The following is a 22,865-nucleotide window of genomic DNA, read 5'->3' on the forward strand; positions in this document are numbered from 1 at the left end:
ACTCGCTACTAACCGATGTTTTTCTAGGACAATGGTGCTTTCAGGATCATAATGGTTTCGGGCCACTTGCTTTAGCCCAATGATTTTCATCACCCTTTAAAGAGAAAAACAATGATCTTATCCTGTGATCTGTGTAGCTACACTTCATTCTACAAGATTATTATTGAAGAGAGCGGGCCTTGAATGGGTACAATTCAAAACAGTCATTTTCTGTTTTCTGAAGTGGTTAGGATTTCTGTCAGACAAATGTAGGCATCAGATTTCCTTTAGTCACATTTAGTGTCAAAAGAAAAAAAAGAGAATAAATGTTGAGAACTTCATATTTGCGAAATACCTTCTGAAAACCACATTGTAGAACGGGATGCAGAGATCACAGTTTGGGGGCAAAATCTTTGTCATTTCGATTTTGATTTCTATTTCTTCGTTATCAGTCCGTTTCAAGCTCTTGAGAACAACAACCTGCATCTCATTAAAAGGTTAAAGAAAAACAAAAAAAATGTCAGCTGAAGCCTATGACAAAGGTTCTGCTACATCAATATGAAACATAAAAAAAGCTTTTTATTAGTAAAATAAATCTGTGTATTCCAGTCTGCCAAGGAATCAATTCAAGGAAGTTAATATAATAAATGAAAATGATCAAAACAAATCAAAGTACCTTTAACTAGACTGAGGTTTTAAGAAACTAGTGTTGTCCAAGTCTGCTGTCCCAGCTATAACAAGCAGTACAACCACTGCAAAACTCACGTCTTTCAGTTTAACTGGCAGGTAGAGAACGGAGCCATCAAAAGCCACCACTTCTCCTGTGGTTGAACGATGATCTTTCATCATGCCAAAACGCATTCCCATAGATTCAACATTTGGACTGCGGAAAAATTCAACACATAAAAAAAAAAAAAATCAACAAAATCACATACAAATACGAACATAAGAAATATTAATTTTTATTCTACAAAATCAATGCCTGACATGAAACGTTTTTCATCATTATATTTTCTTGAATAAACGAGGAAGGGCAAGGCCATGAAATGTTGTACTTACGTGAATGTGACATGGTACTGATACACAGCTTCGTTCTTACATGAAACTATAATGTGGTTCGATCCAATAGTTATGGGAGCTCCTTTTGTCCCAGCTTTAGGAATCGGCACACTAAGCAGACAATAGAACATATAAGTGGTTTATATGTTTTAATTCACAAAAATCACCTTACACAGAAAAATGCACATGTATGTAATGAGTTACAACTCTGGTGGAAAGGATAGAATATAAGCCTTGCTTGTGTAAAATGTTTCAGCTGACCTTTCATTTGACATAAACATGCTGTGTACAGAAACCCTGGAGGACATCAAGCCCAATGTCTGTTTCCTAATTCAATATTTCAACAAAATCAAGTATTTGTTCACAACTGAATGAAATGATCATCTTCACTCTATGATACAGAACATGTTGGTGTATTAAACTACTATCTTGCAACAGCAGAGACCAAAATGAAACAATCTAAATGATGATGTTCATGAAGGAATGAAACAACTGTTTCCAAACAAGATGGACCAGAGGAAAAAAAGTTGTGGATGACTAACAGCTAATGTTGTCTCAGCTGGGAGTGAAGCATACTTACCGTACTGCCTCCATGGTCAGCTCCTTCTTTGGTTGTGCACTACTTAAAGGCACAGTCAGGTCTTCAGTCATTGGAACGAACGGCAAAACTCCTTTGGGTTATTTGTATGACACAATAAACCAATAAATACATTTAACATATTTAGGAAAATTGTAGTGTATAATTTTGGACAGTAAAATGCAACAAATTACAATATATTTTGGGTAAACTACTGTTTTCATGAAGACAACTATAACTTTATAACATTTGATAGTGAATTATCCTGCGACCCTGCATGGGTTTATAGAAAATGGGTGGATGGGTTTAAGCGTTCAATACCTGCTACATGAGGCGGAGATTGCAGTACTGTTTGGGGATCAGATGTTGAAGGAACTGGCTTAATCTGACCTGGAGGCAAAGAGGGAAGCAAAGCTCGTCCTCTTCCCACTCCAAGCTGCGGGAGAGCTGCTCTTCCAAGTCCCACTATCATCTGAGGGGACACACTTTAGCAATGGAGAAAACATAATAATCATTAAGTACCACAGCAGCCAGGACTGCTAATATGTTTTATGGTGACAAACAAAGCACATTTTACCTCATAATGACAATATTATTTTTTTCCATTCATGTAGCAATGAAGAAATATATTTTTTGTAGTACATTAAGAAAAGCTACACCTAACCATCAGGAATCACAAGATGCCAACAAAATTACGTTTCTGATTTGCATCGTCTTATCTGCAGATGCCAAATAATGAAGTCATTCAAATTTTCTGAAACAAATGGTTCTAGATTACATCTTAAATCACTGTATTTTATTCATTCTGCAAGTCCATTAGCATTTGTTCATTTTAGGGTTGACTGATGAAATTAATGTTCACATGACTAAGCACACTTACAGCCAACCAAAATGATACCAAGCAAAAGATGTTCCACATAATTAAACACATCATAAAAATGTGAAAAATTAAAAAGGTTTTAGTTAAAACTTAACCATTATGCTGAGTAGACTTGGTAGCGTGCCAGTGATGATAAATATCATCATCATTACTGCCACGCTTTTTGGATATTAACCATTTTTAGTCCATCAACATCGTAGACATTATACAGAAATAAGAAAAAAAAGGAACCACCTGCTTCCCCTGCCCATCATGTCTCCAGACTGACCACTCTGTGGGGTGCTGGTGATCCCTACAGGTCCACCTTGCACTTTCACCTCTATAACATCTCCAGATGCTCCTCTTCCTGCAAAAGCATCAATTTTTTAAGTTATTTTACACTAAACGTAAATCAAGAGTTTGGATGTTGGCAGAAACCTTTAAGTTTATGACTACATAATGTACTTATTTATGGTAAATCTCTTAAGCTTGCCAGGGTCAGATGGATTTACATTACTAAGCGTTTCAGTCAACAATAAAGGTCTCTAAGCAGCCTCTATGTGAGCTAGGTATGGGAATCAAATATGAGGCCTAAAATCTAGCCGGTGTTGAAAAGACTAAATAGGCAAGCTAAGAAAATATACTTAATAGGTATTTCAATACTAAAGTACCAGTTTTTAGAGTCTTATAGTACTGACCCACTGCTGCAGTTCCTCTTCCCCAGGAAGTCACACCGATTCCCCTAAACATTGATACCAGTGATGACCCTTGACCAGAGGTTGGCATGCTAACCTGTAAGATGAAGTAAACCTTAATCCGAAAGCAAATCTGATATTACAAAAAAAGAAAAAAAAAATGTAATTCTGAAATTTTCCAACCTCTTTTCCCATTAAAGCAGGTGTGTCTCCTGTTGAGACCGGTGGTGTTGTTTCTAAATGATGCTTCTGTCCAAGTTGTGGCTCAAACCTAGGCAGGACGGCACCTCTGCTAACCCCAACCTTCAGTTCAGCTGCTGGGAGCAGAAGCCCTCTGGCTCGACCAACTCTTATGTCATCAGGCTGCACAAACAGCCCACTGCCTGGTGCAACTACAGGGCCCGTAGCAGGGGGAAATGTTGCTCGTCCTGGAGGGATATCACCAGGAGGGACGAAACCTCTGGCTCGTCCTAACCCTGGTGCTTCTGTAGCAAGCAGCAGCCCTCTACTTCGTCCCGCAACCATTTCCTCAGGCTGCAATCCTCTTCCGCGTCCCAGCATCTGGAAGCCTTTCTTGTCACTGAGGTCAGAGGACTTGCTTGGATCCATTTATTCAAGAGGCAAGATTCTCTGGTCAGGCAAGGTGACAAATTAATGAAAGCTTAAGATACCCTTTATAAAAAAAAAAGTTTAACTCAAACATGTCCAGATATGAGTCAAGAAGGCAGGAATGGATGAATAATGAAGGGATGGAGGTTTTAAGAGTTACTGTGACAAAATTTCCTTTAATGAATATTACTGTTATGACAATGAATAACCCTCAAAACCAAATGTGATTATTGCATATGCTGTTGTGATATATTCATTAAAGTTTATATATTGAGAAATAAATATGTTGAATTGAAAAAAATTTTTATTTTATTTTTAAACAAATTAACATTTATTACCACATAAACACAAAAGTACCAAAAACTGGTACCGTTGATTACCGGTATCGATTCCCATGTACCGGGCATCGGTACTGTATCGGTTCAAATGCGAAAGCTACCCATCCCTAAGTACAACAGAGCCATACATGAGTTTCAGTGTGTGCTTCCTGACCGAAGACTTTGAACTGAAAACAGTGTCTCAAGAGGATATTCCCCAGAGTTGCCCACCAGTGAAAATATAGTCCTTAGATTAAGTGAGGTGCCAGCCAGCTAGCTTCTTCATAAAGTGTGTATCACCACAGACAATGGTGCTGACGTTGTAAACGCCACGGAGCTAAACAACTGGATCGGGCTTCAGTGTTTTGGCCACAGGCTGTACCTGTGAGTTTATTAATGCGTGTGATAATAAATAGATCTGTTTAGCACTGTAAATGTGTTCTACAACGTTGCCTTAGCGTTTTTGAATGGCTCCATCAACATTAATGTAATTGTGAAACTATTTTGTGAATTCGTTATTTTCGACAGAAGTTTTAAACATAATTCTTTGTCTTTGGTCTCCTGCTCTTTCTCCAGCTGATGCCCATGTTGCTCAAGGCACTGGGCTTTGGAAGAGGTTAGTGGGACATTTCTGCCACAGCTGGAAAGCCAAGCTGAGACTAAAAAAAGAACAGCAGGAGCACAGCCTCCCAGAGCACTCACTCATCACAGAATACCCAACAAGGTGAGATTCCAGGCAAAAGAGGACTGAGGGAGTACACAGCACAGAAGGTAACTGGGTTATATTTTCACACAAGGGCAATAAAGTATTATATATACATTAATCAGATATTGAACAGAAAGTGACCGTCCAATGAATGTTGGTCCAAAATTTACAGTATTCATTTTCCAGATATTATTTCTCTCTTTTCTAGTGGAGAGTTTTCACTGACCCAGAGGCCTAGTCCAAGGACCCACCTAGTGCCACTGTGAAGGAGGACAAGTATCACTGGGGAGTTTCTCTAAGACAGCCCCACTCCCTACCTCATCTTTTCTACAACTGTCAGAAGCTGTAGAAGCTGAACTTAACAGCTACTTGGTGCCTACCGCCATAGAGGAAAGTCCTTTGGCAAGAAGCTAGCCAGGGAGTATGTCCGTATACCTGAAAGCTCACCTTCAAAGAGACTTTAGTGCGTCAGGAAATATAGTAACATGTCAGCACACGTTTAAAACAAAATTAACTATGCTGGTTTTCATACCAACAGCTTGCCATAAAAAGACATTCACTTAGGATGCTCAGAAAGACAAACACATGATCACTGAATATTGCTCTAAAATGTGGGTCAACACAGTTAACCTACCTTTTAGAGTGACAATCTAGAATATTAAGTCATTAAAGAACAGAGTCAGAAATAACATTTATGTTTTCGGCAACGAATAATCTAAAACTCTTAATTTATCAGGCGCTACATTCGTGCAGTCAGTAGGCTACACCGCCCGGAACAATCTTCAGACATTATCTATTATATTTTTTCTGCTACAACTAACATTAATTAGCTACAAATGAAGGCAGGTGGCTAGCCATTTGAAAATGTACGTTCAAATGTAACACTTGTTGTCCATCTATAATCTAGCAAATATGCTACCTTTGTTAGCTAACAGATCCACGTGTTAAAGAACGTGTCTCAACACGCCCTTAACTCCTTGAAATTACATATAGACAACATCTGGACTAAATTTAACCAACCCAACAACGCAAAACATTACATTACCTCTTGCAACTTAAAACATTTATAGGAATATAGGAAGTCCGTGTAAATGAGTACTCTCTTCTCCCTCTCACCAGGTGTGTAATTAGAACCGTTTCAATCTGAAGGTCTCGTTTAGAGCGCAAATAGCTGGTGTCGCCCCACTGATCCCCTATTGGCTGATCCAAACATTTTGCAGCAAGGCATTGGTTTAATCAATCTGTCAATCTTTTATACTCGCTTTCAATTATTTTCGTGTATTTTGCTTTGTCGCCCTCTAGTGGATAATTCCTGCGCAAATTGTATACAGTTTAGTCTTAGTTTGAAAACAGACAGAATGTATATTTTAATATTCCTTTTACAATGTTAGTTAGCTGGTCTAACATGAAGAGAGGAAATGTTAGTAATTATACTGTCAGACGTGTATAATTTGAGAGTAAAGTAGAAATCTTCTAGATTAGTTCCTTGGTGGAAACTATGTTAGATACATCAGGTAAGGTAAAATTTAACTCCTTCAGACCTGATTCTTTTCTACTGCGCAAAAAAAAAAAAAAAAAAATTTCAACTGATTTTTACTCCTCTTCAGCATAGAAATAAAGGTTAAGAAGACATTTTGTTATCTCTTGTTTTTATGTGTGTTTTTTGAAGACCATTGCAATAGACACCATGACTAAATTAACATACATCATGAAAACCTAAGTACAAAAGGCCACAATTCACATAGATTTCATGTAACAACTAATTAGGCATTACCTAAATATTTGAAACTGGATGTCTGCATATTTGTGTATCTGTGTACAGATCTGAATATAGACATGAACCTGTATGATTGTGGTTGATGTAATTTTAGAAAACCCTGTTCCCCTTAAATAATGTATCATGTAACTTCCAAATGCATTGCCATGCTTTTAAATTATAGTAAACTAAATATGTGACAATTGTTTATACAGTAACTAAACAGTTGTTGAAGCATCTCATTTTCGATTAGCAGCCCTGAAGCAGTTTTAGTGTGGCTCAAAACACAGGTGGATGTTGCATTTGTCACAAAAGACATGTGTTTTCCCTTTGCAGTACAGCTTCTTGCATCTGTTGACCTGTACTGTATCATCATATTTTGGCATGTAAACAGTCATTTCATACTGCACTTCAGGCAGAGACCTTACGTCCTGAACTTGTCTTTACTTCTCAGCTTGCAATCTATCTCAGTTCTGTTCTGCCTTATTTCCTGAGTACAAACAATAACTCACAGACATTGGATATTAAGAACCAATCTGTAACAAGTATAATTCAAATGACAAAATCCCAATTTTTTTTTATTGGCGTACCCCAGAAATATGTTATGTCCATTCCATTGGATGTAGGGTCAGAAGGGGTAAAAACATAGGCACATTATAGAGTTTTCCAAATTCCCTTTGGCAAATTTTACGAAATATAATAAAATAAAGGGTGATTAGCCCTAACTAAGATGAAAAGGACTTTGCATACCTAAATGAGTGGACATGAAATTTGATCTTCAAAGTTATTGTTGAAAAATTCAAAAGGCATTAAAAAAAACCTTGCGCTTTACCACAGCATTCCAATAATCTCTTAATCAATTCTTCTGTTTTCCACCACCCTCACTCAAAGTATGTGTTCTGATTTGGAAGCTGAAAACTTACAGGGGTTGGACAATGAAACCGAAACACCTGGTTTTAGACCACAATAATTTATTAGTATGGTGTAGGGCCTCCTTTTGTGGCCAATACAGCGTCAATTCGTCTTGGGAATGACATATACAGTCCTGCACAGTGGTCAGAGGGATTTTAAAGCCTTTCTTCTTGCAGGATAGTGGCCAGGTCACTACGTGATACTGGTGGAGGAAAACGTTTCCTGACTCGCTCCTCCGAAACACCCAAAGCGGTTCAATAATATTTAGATCTGGTGACTGTGCAGGCCATGGGAGATGTTCAACTTCACTTTCATGTTCATCAAACCAATCTTTCACCAGTCTTGCTGTGTGTATTGGTGCATTGTCATCCTGATACACGGCACCGCCTTCAGAATACAATGTTTGAACCATTGGATGCACATGGTCCTCAAGAATGGTTCGGTAGTCCTTGGCAGTGACGCGCCCATCTAGCACAAGTATTGGGCCAAGGGAATGCCATGATATGGCAGCCCAAACCATCGCTGATCCACCCCCATGCTTCACTCTGGGCATGCAACAGTCTGGGTGGTATGCTTCTTTGGGGCTTCTCCACATTGTAACTCTCCCGGATGTGGGGAAAACAGTAAAGGTGGACTCATCAGAGAACAATACATGTTTCACATTGTCCACAGCCCAAGATTTGCGCTCCTTGCACCATTGAAACCGACGTTTGGCATTGGCATGAGTGACCAAAGGTTTGGCTATAAACCCGGCCTGTATATTGACCCTGTGGAGCTCCCGACAGACAGTTCTGGTGGAAACAGGAGAGTTGAGGTGCACATTTAATTCTGCCGTGATTTGGGAAGCCGTGGTTTTATGTTTTTTTGGATACAATCCGGGTTAGCACCCGAACATCCCTTTCAAACAGCTTCCTCTTGCGTTCACAGTTAATCCTGTTGGATGTGGTTCGTCCTTCTTGGTGGTATGCTGACATTACCCTGGATACCGTGGCTCTTGATACATCACAAATACTTGCTGTCTTGGTCACAGATACACCAGCAAGACGTGCACCAACAATTTGTCCTCTTTTGAACTCTGGTATGTCACCCATAATGTTGTGTGCATTTCAATATTTTGAGCAAATCTGTGTTCTTACCCTGCTTATTGAACCTTCACACTCTGCTCTTACTGGTGCAATGTGAAATCAATGAAGACTGGCTACCAGGCTGGTCCAATTTAGCCATGAAACTTCCCACTCTAAAATGACAGGTGTTTCAGTTTCATTGTCCAACCCCTGTATATGGTAACCTATTTTTCTCCTAGACATAGGGACTGACTGATGGAACACTTTCGAGTGCTTTCTTCCTATAGAAAGTACTCCTGGATCAGTGCTTCTGTGTTCTTTTTGTGTCTCTGCTCTGTTCTCTCAAACCCCCAGTCGGTCGTGGCAGATGGCCGCTGTTGGAGGTTTCTTCCTGTTAAAAGGGAGTTTTTCCTCTCTGCTGTCGCTACATGCATGCTCAGTATGAGGGATTGCTGCAACGTCAATGCCAGTGACTGTCCACTGTCTCTACATGCTCATCCAGGAGGAGGGAATGCTGCAAGTCACTGACTCAATGCAATCTGCTGGGTTTCCTTAGATAGAAAAACTTTTTAACCAATTTTAATAAATAACAGAATCTGACTGCACTGTTCAGTCTGTATGATTCAATTGAATTGACTTTTTAAAGTTACCCACCTTTCACACAATGCAACAGGAAACAATAGTCTCCAATCATTTTTACCTCTGCCTTCCTCCCTCCCTGTTGGATAGAGTAAGGGGGAGTCAGGTTTAGCCTAAACCGGCACAGTTATAGTTGAGGTCCAAACACACTCACCATTTCTGCTACCTGTGCGACCCCTTCTCTTTTCCAATAGTTATAATCAGTCTGACAGAGAGAGGTATCCCCAATCCTTGTGGTTTTTAGTATAACAATGGCCACCAGTGGGCTCTAGATGGACACACTTTATCAGTATATTATTTTACTTAGTACCCCTACACATAGCTCATTCTAAAATGGCCAAACTCTAACACTCAGTAGTTTAATCTAACCTCCCCAACAGCTCTGAACCATTCCAAACCCTTTGTGAAGTACCTTGAGACAACATGTGTTGTGAATTGGTGCTATATAAATAAACTGAATTGAATTGAATTAAACTTTAACATAAAGGATCTTCTCTCCTTATTTAATTCCATCTGTATGGAAATCTTGGAACCTTTGGCTCGGTTTAAGAACAAAATAAATGAACCGTCACTAGAGCCCTGGCCAGATGAATCCATTTGTGGGCTCAGATGTAAATGCAGATGAGATGAGGGACAATGGAAAAAAGGGAAACTTCATGTGTCCTTAGGAATCTTGAAAGACCGTTTACCTAAAAATATCAAAATACTGTAAAGGTGCTAAATCAAGCTTTCTTTTTAGCCTTGTATCTTCCAACAATCATAGGCCTCAAGTTCTTTTAAAGGTTTTAAATTCAGTTTTAAATCCGTTCAACTTATTTGCATCTACTACTTCTTTACACTGTGAAATCTTTCCATTGTCTTTCATAGAAATATCATATTTGAGGTATGTTCAAACTATTTGTGGTCCTGATCCCTCCATTTCGGCTAGGGAGCGTCTTACTTATCCATTGTGCCCTGCTGTTTTTCACCAGTTTGAGCCTGTGCCTTCAACAGTTTCAAATGATATTATGAAACATCTGGGCACACAAACTCTTCTTTAGGCAGTGTTCCTTCTCGTTTATTTAGGGAGGTTTTTCAGTCTGTTGTGTTATTCATTTTTGTTCTTGACTAATGCTTTCCTCAATTTAGTCTGTGTCCCAGCTGCCTTCAGGTATACTGTGGTGCAGCTACTTGTCAAAAAGAAACATTTGCTGTTGTCAAACTTCAGACCTATTTTTAAGTTGCCTTTTCTTTCCAAGATTCTTTGAAAAATTGTCCTATGCAGCTGCAAACCGTTTTAGAAAACAACATTATTTAGGAAAAGTTTCAGTCTATCACAGTGTCACAGCACTGAAACTGCACTTTTAAAGGGTTTTTAATTACCTTATTATTACTGTAGAAAAGGAAACCCTGCTTTTCTGACGTATTTACATCTGAGTACCGTGTTCAACACTGTAGATCAGAGTATCCTTTTACCGTGGCTTGAGGATTGTCTGAGGAAGGCAAGGCAATTCAAAGTGCTTTAAATGATAAAAGAAAAGTAATTTGCAGTAAAAAACATAAAAAAGTTATTTGCAGTCGCATGATAAAGGAAAGTATAAAAAGAAAAACTATAGAAAAGTACAGAAAAGTTGGAGTACAGACTTAAATTGATGAATTTTAAAATTTTAGGGCTGAACCTTGTTGGAAATTCTAATGTTTAGAGATTAACTTGGTGCTTTTTGGTCCATATTTTTTCTTATCACTAAATCAAACGTTTCTCCCTAGGGAGAAGGCAGTTCCTTAGAACTCTTTTGGCCTATTAGACATCAGGAGAATGGGGGAATATTCCTTTAAAATTTTTCCACGTCTTGACCAAGAGTCAGAGCCATCTCGGGCGCTCTGTGACCTTCCCCCTAACTTTTGTTATGAGACCCCAGCTCAGCCACAGTCCGTTGGGGAGGGGTCTTCTGCAGTGAACTGCTTCTAATTGCAAACAGCGAGGTCCGCCTCACTCACTTCTAAGGTAGAAAATCCCAAATAACCTTTGTCTCCAGTAGAAAACTTTATTATGCTGATGGTGGTCAGAGGGCTCGGTGTATGGCAGCTTTACTTCTGTGCCTCAGGGCAGCTGTGGCTACAATATCGCTTACCACTGTCAGTGCGTGAATGTGTGTATAAATGGGTGAATGACTGACTGTAGTGTGAAGCGCTTTGGGGTCTCTGGGGACTTAATAGAGCGTTATACAAGTGCAGGCCATTTATTTACCATTATAATTTAAAACATTTAATCTGATTAGCAGGACCTTTTAAACTTTTATAATTTTAAATCTTTTATAATTTTGGTTTCGAGCTATTCAGCAGATAATACACTTGCTTTTAAGCCCATATTTTCCTAATATAAAAATCAAACGTTTCTCCCTGGGGAGGAGGCAACTCTTTAGAACTGTTCTGACCCATTATGTATCACAATAATGGGGGAATATTCCAGTTAAAACTGGTCCATGCCTGGACCAAGAGTCAGAGTCTTCCTGGCTCTGTACCTTCCTTCTAGGAGACCCCAGCTCAGCCACAGTCTGTTGGGGAGGGGTCTATTTCAGTGAACTGCTTCTCACTGTGGACAGCGAGGTCCTGTAAACAGTCTGTTCCAAGGTGGAAAATCCTAAATAACCTTTATCCCCAATAGAAACATTTACCAATATGTTTTAGTCAATAGTTTAAAAACAACAATCAAAAGCAAATCTAAACAAATGGGCTTTTAACCTTGATTTAACAGAACTCAGGAACTCAATATTTCTACAGGTTTTTAATTTAATTAAATTTTTTATTTAAATTACCCCATAAGTACTGAATGCTGCTGCCCTTAGTTGGTTCTGATTTTGGGGATGCAGAGTAGACTTGAAACAGAAAACCTGATTGGTCTGGAAGGTTGATATAACAACAAACCTTTAATGTATTTTGGTTCTAAGCCATTAAGTGACTTATAAACTAACAGAAGTATTTTAAAGTCTATTCTCTGAGATACAGTTAGCCAGTGTAGGGACTTTAGAACTGGGCTGATGTTCTCTACTTTCTTAGTTTTAGTGAGGCCACAAGCAGTAGTGTTCTGGATCAGCTGCAGCTGTCTGATTGACATTTTAGGCAGACCTCTGAAGACACTCTTGCATTAATCAATTCAACTAAAGATAAATGCATGGATGAGTTTTTCAAGATTGTGGTGGGACATTAGTCCTTTATTCCTGGAAATGCTCTTCAGGTGATAGAAGGCTGATATAGTGACGGTCTTTATGTACCTCTGAAGGTTCAGATCTGTGTCCATCACTACACCCAGATTTTGGAGCAAGTAAAAATTGAATAGGAGGGGTTCCAGGATGGAACCTTGGGGAAACCCACGTTATTTTTTTTGCCAACTCTGGTGTAAAGTTTCCTACTGACACAAAAAGTCCCTGTCCTTCAGATAAGACTCAAACCAGTCAACTACTGCTCTAGAAAGACCAACCCAGTTCTCCAGTCGGTCTAGTAATATGCCGTGATCAACAGTGTCAAATGCTGTGTTGAGGTCCAATACCACCAGCACTGTGGTTGTTCCATAGTTGTTATGGTTTGCGAGATATAGGACCCCAGAATGCAGACAAACAGGCAGCATGATGGTAAGTGAAAAAAGGTTTAATAACAAAAATTCACTAACAGCAGGAGGAAGGAACAAAACAACCAAAGGGCAGGCGAGACAGGCATGGCATGATCAAAAAACAACAAGACTTGGTTTGAGAAATGTTTTCCCGAAGACTAACTGAACAGGTGTGTATATATGGAGTGAAAACCAGGTGGAGCAAGGAGACATTAACTTTGAGCAGGTGAACCGAATAAACTTAATTGACAGACAGAACAAAACGAGGCTGCGGCAAAAACAGAGACTCTAATATACAAACAAAACCAGAAACTAGAAAAACATGAAGCAAAACCATAACCAGATCCGAAAACTAAACTTGACAAAACATGAACAAGATGACAAAACTAAAGCATGACCAGGAAAATAAACAGAAACATGATTGAAAACTTGAACTGTGAAAAATTTATAAGGAAAAAACCCAAAACCAAAAACCAAGCATCCCCAAATCATAACAATAGTCAGCATTTGAACACTTTGACAATGCCAGCGTCAGTGCTGTGGTGACCATGCAAACCTGACTGGAAGACATCAAAGCAGAAGGTCATTGTTAAGATGGTATATAACTGTTGAAACACAGCTTTTTCCACAACCTGACTGATAAATGGGAGATTTGAGATGGGCCTGTAATTTTGCAATATCAAGTTGTTGGGATTATTCTTTCTTTAACAGTGGTTTGATAATTGCTGTTTTAAGGCCTGGAGGAAGACACCTGACCACATGGATTAGTTTATTATTTGAATCAAATCAGACACTATGACAGGCAAAAGTTGTGGGTAAAATATCAAGATAGCTGTTTTTTTTAACTGTGTCTTATCTGGCAGAGTAGCACTCAGAATTGTTGTCTGAGTGCCAATAACAAGCCCAACAGATTTACTTTCACAAGTGGAGCTAACGCTTGAATGGTCTGCTTGATATTTATAAAAAAAACTTTAGCAGAAATTGTTACGGACACGGAGACAAATACGAAAAGGAAAAAATAAGAAGGACAAAAGAGATAAACATAGGGCAAAAAGGAAAAAGGGAGAGAAGGAGAAAAGATTGGAGGAAAGACAGGATGAAGAAATTCCAAGATAACACTCTGCTTGCTTCTACACCTGTAGAAACATACATAATAACAGCATTTTTACCAAAAAGTGGACGGTACTTATGAATGCAAGATGTAATTACTGCTAAATGCGGCCAATATAGAACATTTGTGTATCTGTTAACACCTGAATCTAAACACCTGTGGGTCTGAGTGTGAGCACGCTTGCGTATACAAGGTTTCTCCATAAAAATATGCAATAGCGAGTGTGAGGAGCTACAGACCTGCCACCCTGGACCTAGGACAGATACGGAGGAGACCTGAACCATAGACATCCAAAGGCCCCCCAGAGCACAGGAACCTCAGACCCCAGGAGAACCATTGCTGGGACTACTGGAACCCTCCCAGAGAAAATAAGGGGAGAGTCCCAGGGGAACCACCCAAAAGCCACAGTGAAGAAGCCCAAGGGAGCTGCAGTGATGAGCCCACAGGCCCCGCCGGCAGCCGTCTACGCCAGAGCAGATCCAGTCATGGACCCAAGACCTGAGACCCCGGGACATATCACTCCCCAAGCAGAGGCCCGACAGAGCCCAGGGGTCCAGGCCCTGTCAAGCAGCCACCGGGAGTGAGCCGGCATGCACCAAAGCACCCAGCCCCGGACACCAAGAACCACAAGTACCCCATCGGGCAGAGACACCAACCCCTGGCATTTAGTTTGGCGGGGGGGAATAGGCCCCACATTTGATGGGGGGGCCTAAACTGATCCAGGAGAGGGAGACCCTGACCCCACGCCACGACCCCAGTCCCCAACGACCCCCATCCTCATCTGGGGAGGGGGCCATGTACAAAAGAAGGGTCTACCTGGTCCAAATGAGCCCGCCAACTATGAGCGCCACAGGATGAAACAGTCCTAAGCCCCCAATGAATTCTGATCTCAACCCCATGAGCCCTCCCACCCCCTACGACCCCCAACATAAATTTCCCCACAGGGCCACCCCCAACCAGGACCCAGATATTGAACCCATGCCCCCGAACCCAAACGGCATGAATCCCCTCCCCACAGGAAAAAAAAAAAAAAAGAATTGTGTCATTCTGTCAAAATTTGCACTAAAAATCAGCACTAATTTGTTGACACAGCATTAGTGCTGGACTTGATATTAATTAAGGGAATCACTCTACAGTGAGTTAAGTCTTACTTAAGTCCATGTAGATATGAATGACTCAGACAACACCTCTTACTTTTGGAGTTTCTCAAGAATCCATTCTAGTACCAGTCTTATTTTTATTTTTTACATACACCGCTGATCAAAAGTTTTAGACACAGTTTCTCCTTAATGGTGTCCATAACTCCCCTCCTCTTAATGGTTTTCTTTATGTTTATGACTGTTTACATTGTATGTAGATTCTCACTGAAGGCAACAAAACTGTGAATGAACACATATGGAATTATGCAGCAAATGAATAATTGTTAAAGAACTTTAATTATGTTTTATATTTTAGACTCCTTAAAGTAGCCACCCTTTGCTGTAATGATTGAAATGTAATGACTGAAACCAAGACGAATTGACGCTGTATTGGCCGCAAAAGGAGGCCCTACACCATACTTAACGCGGTCCCAAGTCTTTCTGTATGTTCGCACCATCATCCCGGGACCAAATCTGCCCTTCAACACTCTTCTTCACCACCAGCTGTGCCAACAGTAGGCTCTGCTCCTCTGTCCAGTTTGGTTTTCTCCACCTTTTTTTCTCCATTTTGTTTTGGTCCTTTTGCCAGATCAAACCTCTTTATACAAATAGACAATCACAGTAAAATGCTGACAGAAGAGTGTCCACACTGACATCAAATAGATGAAGTAGGAAAACAACCAGCATAGCGAGTAACCATAATAAGCAAATCAAAATAATGATGAGCATTTAAAGGTTCAAACATTTTGATGGTGTGTGACAATTGATTTAATTTAGCTAAGTTGCATCATCATGACTTACCTATGATCAGTAAATTTCTCTCCACTTATTACTAGGAGCACATTTGTTTTTTGTAACAACCAATCACAGCTCTTAGAAGACAGCTTCACAGCTAGCAATGGGGACAACCACACCTCACTAAGATAGGAATTTCTTTCATCTCCTCGCCCAGAGTTGCTCTCAGCAGCGAACTGAATCACTCTGAAACTAGGAGTCCCTGGCAGGAATTTTTAGGCTCAGTTAGGAGTTCTCTGAGAGGACTCTTTGTGAATACGGTACAAGATCTTTCCAATACCATTAATAAGCCTTTCTGTCATACAATGGCTCTTTTGTCAGGAGTCTTGGCATACTCTTTGACAGCTCCTTTTAATTCACAAAGCAAATCAGTTCAGTTGTCAAGACAAGCTATTCAGCTTCAAGCTAAAATAAAACTCTATTTTCTTCCGAATTATTTTGAAAGATTGATCCATGTTTTTATATCAACTTGCCTAGATTATTTTAATTCCCTTTATGTCGGTTTAGATCAGTCATCCTTCACTGCTTGCAGCTTTGTACAAAATGCTGCTTCTCATCTAGGAACTAGAAAACAGGGATGTGTATTTTCAATTTTTACATAAATGTTGATTTCATTTTAAACACATGAATTATTTACTTATGTCTTCTGTGATTTTTTTTTCTTTTAGCTAGCCCTATTAATTAATTTGTTCTTGCTGTGCAGCACTTTGGTGCAACTTGTTTGTTGTAAAGTGATATATAAATAAAGTTGATATTGACATATGCACACCATCTCCACTGTGTTGCTGGAAGTATGCTTTCTTTACCAGGGACAGGGAGGTTGGTCAGGGTTGTAGGAAAAAAAAGATCTGAGTTTATGGGAAAATCCCCCATCTTGATGGCAAAGTTTAATTAATGTACAACAAGAACATAAATGAATGGATGAGCTGCTCCCAAGGAAGAGCTAAGTGCTGAGCACAGTGTTGGGCATCATAGGTGATCATTTACAGAGTTCTGAAAACTGTTTATTATAATCATGGCAGCATTATCAGGTGAGAGGATTTTGGTATGATGTACATGTACTGTATACACACATTTATCATTTATTTACATACTTGGTATTTTTTTTATTTTATTTAACCTTTATTTAACCAGGAAAGTTCAATTGAGATTAAGATCCTCTTTTCAAGGGAGTCCTAGCCAAGAAGTTGCAAATGTTACGCAATGATTACAGTTAGTGTACACAATTACAATACGATACAAATTAAGAACAACTGTCACAACTTAAGGAGTTCATCTCTAGTGCTTTTAGTCTGGAATTAAAAGTGCTAAATGAAATAAGTTCAGTTACTTTCCAGGCTTTTGACAAGATGTTCCATGTAGAGTAAACAAAAGCACTTTTTCCCAGTTCTTTGCGGGGAAATGTTGCAGAGAGCAACAGCTGAGTAAGAATCAACACTTCTCAGTGTAAATATATCTCAGATGTAGAATGGAAGCAACCCAAGCATGTCCTACTAAATGAAAGTACACCAATGTCCCAACCTCCTAGTGGACAAAGAAGGCCATCCCAATCGAGAGTACAGCTCACAATGATGGGTCAAGATTTTACAGTTAGCAACAAACCTCAGAGAAACATAAGAAACAGTGTCAATCTTTTGAAGACATTGAGCTAAGGCGTTCATATACAACAAGTCTCCATAATCTAAAATAGATCAAAATGTTGCTGTGACAAGCTGCTGTTTCACCTCGAAAGAAAAACATAATTTATTTTGAAAGAAAAAGCCCAATTTGAGATTAAATTTCTTTACAAGACTATCAACATGGGGCTTAAAGGTAAGGGAGCCAAAAGCAAGACACCAAGGTATTTGTATGAGTGAACCACCTCCATGATATTTCCCTCAAGAGTGCACACAGTTAGGGGTAGTTTGAAGCACTTTGTGTTTCCAAATAACATATATTTAGTCTTGTCAGCATTGAGCACATGTTTTTGCTGCAGAAGTGTGTGCTGGACCACATTAAATCACAAATAAGGTATGCAAGCCACAGCTAGAAAATAATCTTCATCTCTGCCACCTAGATTAAAAATATCAATGCAAACTTTGATTAAGGAGTATATTGACATCCACTGAAAGACATACTGTCAAAAAATAGCAACAGCTGTTGAATTTAAACTGAGTTTTATGATGTTTTTGTAACAAAGAAACGCTCAAAGACAGAATTTAAGGAGTAATGACACACTGACTAATGCCTCTTTTGGACCTACTTTAATGTAAAGTTTGAGTTAGAATTCTGTAATATGGTTTAATAAAATAAATGATGAAACATGTCAGTTAAAAAACAAGAATAAGAAGGCTTATATGGTCACCTTGATACAACACTTGAAAGAAAAAAAATCTATTAAAACAGAGGAGCGCTCTCTGTTCCCAGCCACTTCTAAAACAAATGTGTTTTTCTCTTCTGCTGCTCACTTACATTTTGTTGTCATGATGAAATTACCCGTTTGTGCCTGAGCTTGTGGCCCTGTGCCTTATTGTGTCATTTTATTAAGGTCATGTTCGGAAAGCTGCAATTTGCTGCCAAGAAAACAAGATAACCCGTGTCTGTCTGACTCCTCGCCTATGAAGAGAGGCAACCTTCACCTGTCTGCCTTCAGCCATAATCCACATGAGTAGATGTTTGACCGCAACTTCCTGACTGCTCACATTATGCTCATCAGCGTCAAAGTGCCATATCTAATGCTGCATGTTTGAATGACAGTTATTTTATTTTCTGTGTATGACACAATCTCTTAAATACTCAGATATCATGTTGGTTTGAAATATTCAAACCAACATGATTTTAGCCCCATTTATCGCATTGAGAGGACATGCTTTCCCAGTGTTTTCATTTCATTAAGGTTCTCCCCTTTAGGAAGAATCCAGCAAAAGTCACGTGGACCCACACAGGCCTTTGTGATTGGACTAAGTCTGAATACTGGTGCACCTAAAAAAGACATCTGGGGGATTTGCACTAAACAGGGAATCAAAACTGCCCCTGTATTGGAATGCATGTGCATTTATTTTTTTTACTCTCATGTTATAGTCCTTCCAAAAAATGACTTGGTCAAATTTCAAATCAGCAGCTTAAGATAAAATCTGATCTATACAACTCTACTTAGCGTTTTCTTTTGACCCGGTAGCTGAGCACGATAGTTGCAGTGTTAAAAGAAAATTTTTGAAGTTTTTGAATAAGAATGCTTATGCGGACACATAGTAGGATCATATTCATGCCATGAAGGACCACACAGCTAGAATGCATGGATGTATAAGGTGACCCAACCAGGCAATACCTTTTTAAAGACTCTAAAAACTATGGTGCAAAAACAACCTAATTTGCTATTCTGCTAATTGAGTCCTCAGTCAAGTCTAGCCTTGGGTTGATTTAACATAACGTCAGATTATGGGTTTGACCCAACATACTAGGTTGGGGTTTCAACCCAAAAAGGGGATAAAGTGACTAATGTCTAATGGTAAGACCACAGAGAATGGGTTGAAAAGAAGAGGCTATTACCTCTATTTCTAAACAAGCAATAGTTGGATTGAAGAAATGATCAATCCTATGTTTTCTATATCTGTTTTATCCTTGCCGGGTCACGAGGGCGGGTATCTCCAACAGTAAATTGGCAGGAAACAGTGTATAACCTGAACAGGTCGCTGGTCCATCACAGGAATTCAAACCCATGATCTTGAATTCACTCAAGTCACTTGGCACTTTTATCACAAATTGGAAACATCCTGCTGAAAAGCACAAAGAAGTGCACCATATTTACTGGCATTGACATTCAGTTGAGGTTTCTTAAGAAGCAGTAAAAAGCTGAGCGAAATTCGACATTGCGTTTGGAAGTTGCCCCAACCTTCTGTTTAGTGGTAAATTATTGGTGAGGACTACAATTCAAAATATGAAGATCTCTTGTATGATATAAATTAGGTGACTTCAGCATGTTGAACAGACAATTTGAAAATTGTATAATTACGAGTGTAAAAGAAAGATTTCCACTGTCAGAGTGTACAATTTTGGAGCTGGACCAAAGCTCAGACAAGCTCTCAGGAGCAGTGATGAATTAAAGCGGTGAATTAAAGGTTTTTAATAATTAAAAAAGAAAAGAGAAACAAAAACTTACAGCACGACAAGAGTAGATCTGGTCATGGAGAATGGGCAAAGACAGGCATAATAACTGGCATGGAAACAGGCAAGCAAACAGTAGAATCCAGCACTGAACAAAGAGAAGACAGGAGATGAAGGCTTTGGACTGGAACGAGGTGGGCGCAGGTGAGCAAAATCTAGTTGATTACATGGTGGCTATGGATGAATGAAAGAACTGATAAACATGAATGGAGATGAACAGAGGTACTGGGAATAATCTAACAGAGACTACTAACAGAAATACAGGTCCTTCTCAAAATATTAGCATATTGTGATAAAGTTCATTATTTTCCATAATGTCATGAGGAAAATTTAACATTCATATATTTTAGATTCATTGCACACTAACTGAAATATTTCAGGTCTTTCATTGTCTTAATACGGATGATTTTGGCATACAGCTCATGAAAACCCAAAATTCCTATCTCACAAAATTAGCATATCATTAAAAGGGTCTCTAAACGAGCTATGAACCTAATCATCTGAATCAACGAGTTAACTCTAAACACCTGCAAAAGATTTCTGAGGCCTTTAAAACTCCCACTCAAAACCCCAATCATGGGTAAGACTGCTGACCTGACTGCTGTCCAGAAGGCCACTATTGACACCCTCAAGCAAGAGGGTAAGACACAGAAAGACATTTCTGAACGAATAGGCTGTTCCCAGAGTGCTGTATCAAGGCACCTCAGTGGGAAGTCTGTGGGAAGGAAAAAGTGTGGCAGAAAACGCTGCATAACGAGAAGAGGTGACCGGACCCTGAGGAAGATTGTGGAGAAGGGCCAATTCCAAACCTTGGGGGACCTGCGGAAGCAGTGGACAGAGTCTGGAGTAGAAACATCCAGAGCCACCGTGCACAGGCGTGTGCAGGAAATGGGCTACAGTTGTATACCCCAGGTCAAGCCACTTTTGAACCAGAAACAGCAGCAGAAGCGCCTGACCTGGGCTACAGAGAAGCAGCACTGGACTGTTGCTCAGTGGTCCAAAGTACTTTTTTCGGATGAAAGCAAATTCTGCATGTGATTCGGAAATCAAGGTGCCAGAGTCTGGAGGAAGACTGGGGAGAAGGAAATGCCAAAATGCCAGAAGTCCAGTGTCAAGTACCCACAGTCATTGATGGTCTGGGGTGCCGTGTTGGTCCACTGTGTTTTATCAAGGGCAGGGTCAATACAGCTAGCTATCAGGAGATTTTGGAGCACTTCATGCTTCCATCTGCTGAAAAGCTTTATGGAGATGAAGATTTCATTTTTCAGCACAACCTGGCACCTGCTCACAGTGCCAAAACCACTGGTAAATGGTTTACTGACCATGGTATCACTGTGCTCAATTGGCCTGCCAACTCTCATGACCTGAACCCCATAGAGAATCTGTGGGATATTGTGAAGAGAACGTTGAGAGACTCAAGACCCAACACTCTGGATGAGCTAAAGGCCGCTATCGAAGCATCCTGGGCCTCCATAAGACCTCAGCAGTTCCACAGGCTGATTGCCTCCATGCCACGCCGCATTGAAGCAGTCATTTCTGCAAAAGGATTCCCGACCAAGTAATGAGTGCATAATTGTACATGATTATTTGAAGGTTGACGTTTTTTGTATTAAAAACACTTTTCTTTTATTGGTTGGATGAAATATGCTAATTTTGTGAGATAGGAATTTTGGGTTTTCATGAGCTGTATGCCAAAATCATCCGTATTAAGACAATGAAAGACCTGAAATATTTCAGTTAGTGTGCAATGAATCTAAAATATATGAATGTTAAATTTTCATCATGACATTATGGAAAATAATGAACTTTATCACAATATGCTAATATTTTGAGAAAGACCTGTATTTCAAAGTATAAAGAAAGAATAAATTAGAAAGCTAAATGCAAAGAAATGCATTAACATGAACAACACTTAAATATGAGCACAGAGAAGTGAAGTTAAATGGCAAAACCCAAATGGCCTAAACAACCACAAAATATGGCAAGACCTGTTAGAACATAACAAGGAAAATGCTGAAAAACACCTCATGATCATGACATTCAACACAAAAAACAGTGATTGTTTCCTCCAAGAGGGTGTGGCTAATGTCAGCAAATTACTATGTAAATGTGATGAGGAACGGTCTGACGACAGCCAGAAGGTTTGGCAGGGCTCATTGCTATTTGTAAGACACAGCAATTCTGTATTTTATGGCAAGAAGGCAGATTTTGAGGCCTGGCTAAGGCATTTTGTTTCACCTCAAAGCTTTTGTTAATCTTTAATCAACAATGACCCAAAGGTAAACTGATTCATTTGAAGATCCTAATCTTCAATTTGCCCCTGTTTCAGTTTTTTTAAACTACTCTGTCTAAGCAGCGTTTATCTGCATTGGTAAATGCTTCCACAGAATGGACCCAGCTAATGCAATGGCGTATTTGTTTATGAGATAATAACAGATTTTAATTGCTTTACATTTTTTGTTTGATGGAACCTATTCAATGTTTATACCAAAAGGATGAAGTAACAATCCAGCAGTTTTAGAGTGTTGCTGAAAGATAGTTCAGCAACTCAAAAGACGAAATGGCAACCAAAGTTTAGCATGAGTAAGAAAAGCAAGATGCATATCAATGTCATTTTAATAAGTTCCCCAGTCTCTTCATATCATGTGTAACCAGTCCACATTTAGCCCCTTCCAGTACAAGTCCTACTCCTAAAGTCACCATGTTAGTGACTCCTGAGAGGCACTAACACGGTGACAGGTTGTTTAACATAAGCGTTGGGAGCTTACTTCAGAGGTTTCAGGAGTCCTGACCTATCTCTTCTGACATCTAGATATTGCTACTGTGTTTACCTTGAATGGGATGGATTTCCCTGACAGCACCAGGTCAAGCTGAAAGTGTCAGTGGTCAGCATTAATTTGATGTGACAATCATCACTGA

The 22,865-nt window shown here is 39.5% G+C and overlaps 1 protein-coding gene across 5 annotated transcripts in view; it reads right to left on the reverse strand.

Moving 5' to 3' along the window:
• Window positions 1–20,085, reverse strand: part of piwil2 (piwi-like RNA-mediated gene silencing 2) — a 46,948-nt gene extending 26,863 nt beyond the window's left edge. The window contains exons 1-11 of one of the 5 annotated variants that reach the window (XM_047380313.1): window positions 19,942–20,066; window positions 19,463–19,555; window positions 3,353–3,799; window positions 3,173–3,266; window positions 2,730–2,841; window positions 1,937–2,100; window positions 1,619–1,709; window positions 1,039–1,149; window positions 745–862; window positions 335–459; window positions 14–94 (exon numbers count right to left, since the gene is read on the reverse strand). In XM_047380313.1, coding sequence (XP_047236269.1) covers window positions 14–94; window positions 335–459; window positions 745–862; window positions 1,039–1,149; window positions 1,619–1,709; window positions 1,937–2,100; window positions 2,730–2,841; window positions 3,173–3,266; window positions 3,353–3,778 — 1,322 coding nt within the window. In that variant the 5' untranslated portion in view covers window positions 3,779–3,799; window positions 19,463–19,555; window positions 19,942–20,066. The other 4 variants (XM_047380311.1, XM_047380309.1, XM_047380312.1 and 1 more) reach the window with 4 other exon arrangements.
• Window positions 20,086–22,865: the final 2,780 nt, after the last annotated feature.

Source organism: Girardinichthys multiradiatus, chromosome 12 (genome assembly GCF_021462225.1).
Source record: "Girardinichthys multiradiatus isolate DD_20200921_A chromosome 12, DD_fGirMul_XY1, whole genome shotgun sequence".
Classification (NCBI taxonomy): domain Eukaryota; kingdom Metazoa; phylum Chordata; class Actinopteri; order Cyprinodontiformes; family Goodeidae; genus Girardinichthys; species Girardinichthys multiradiatus.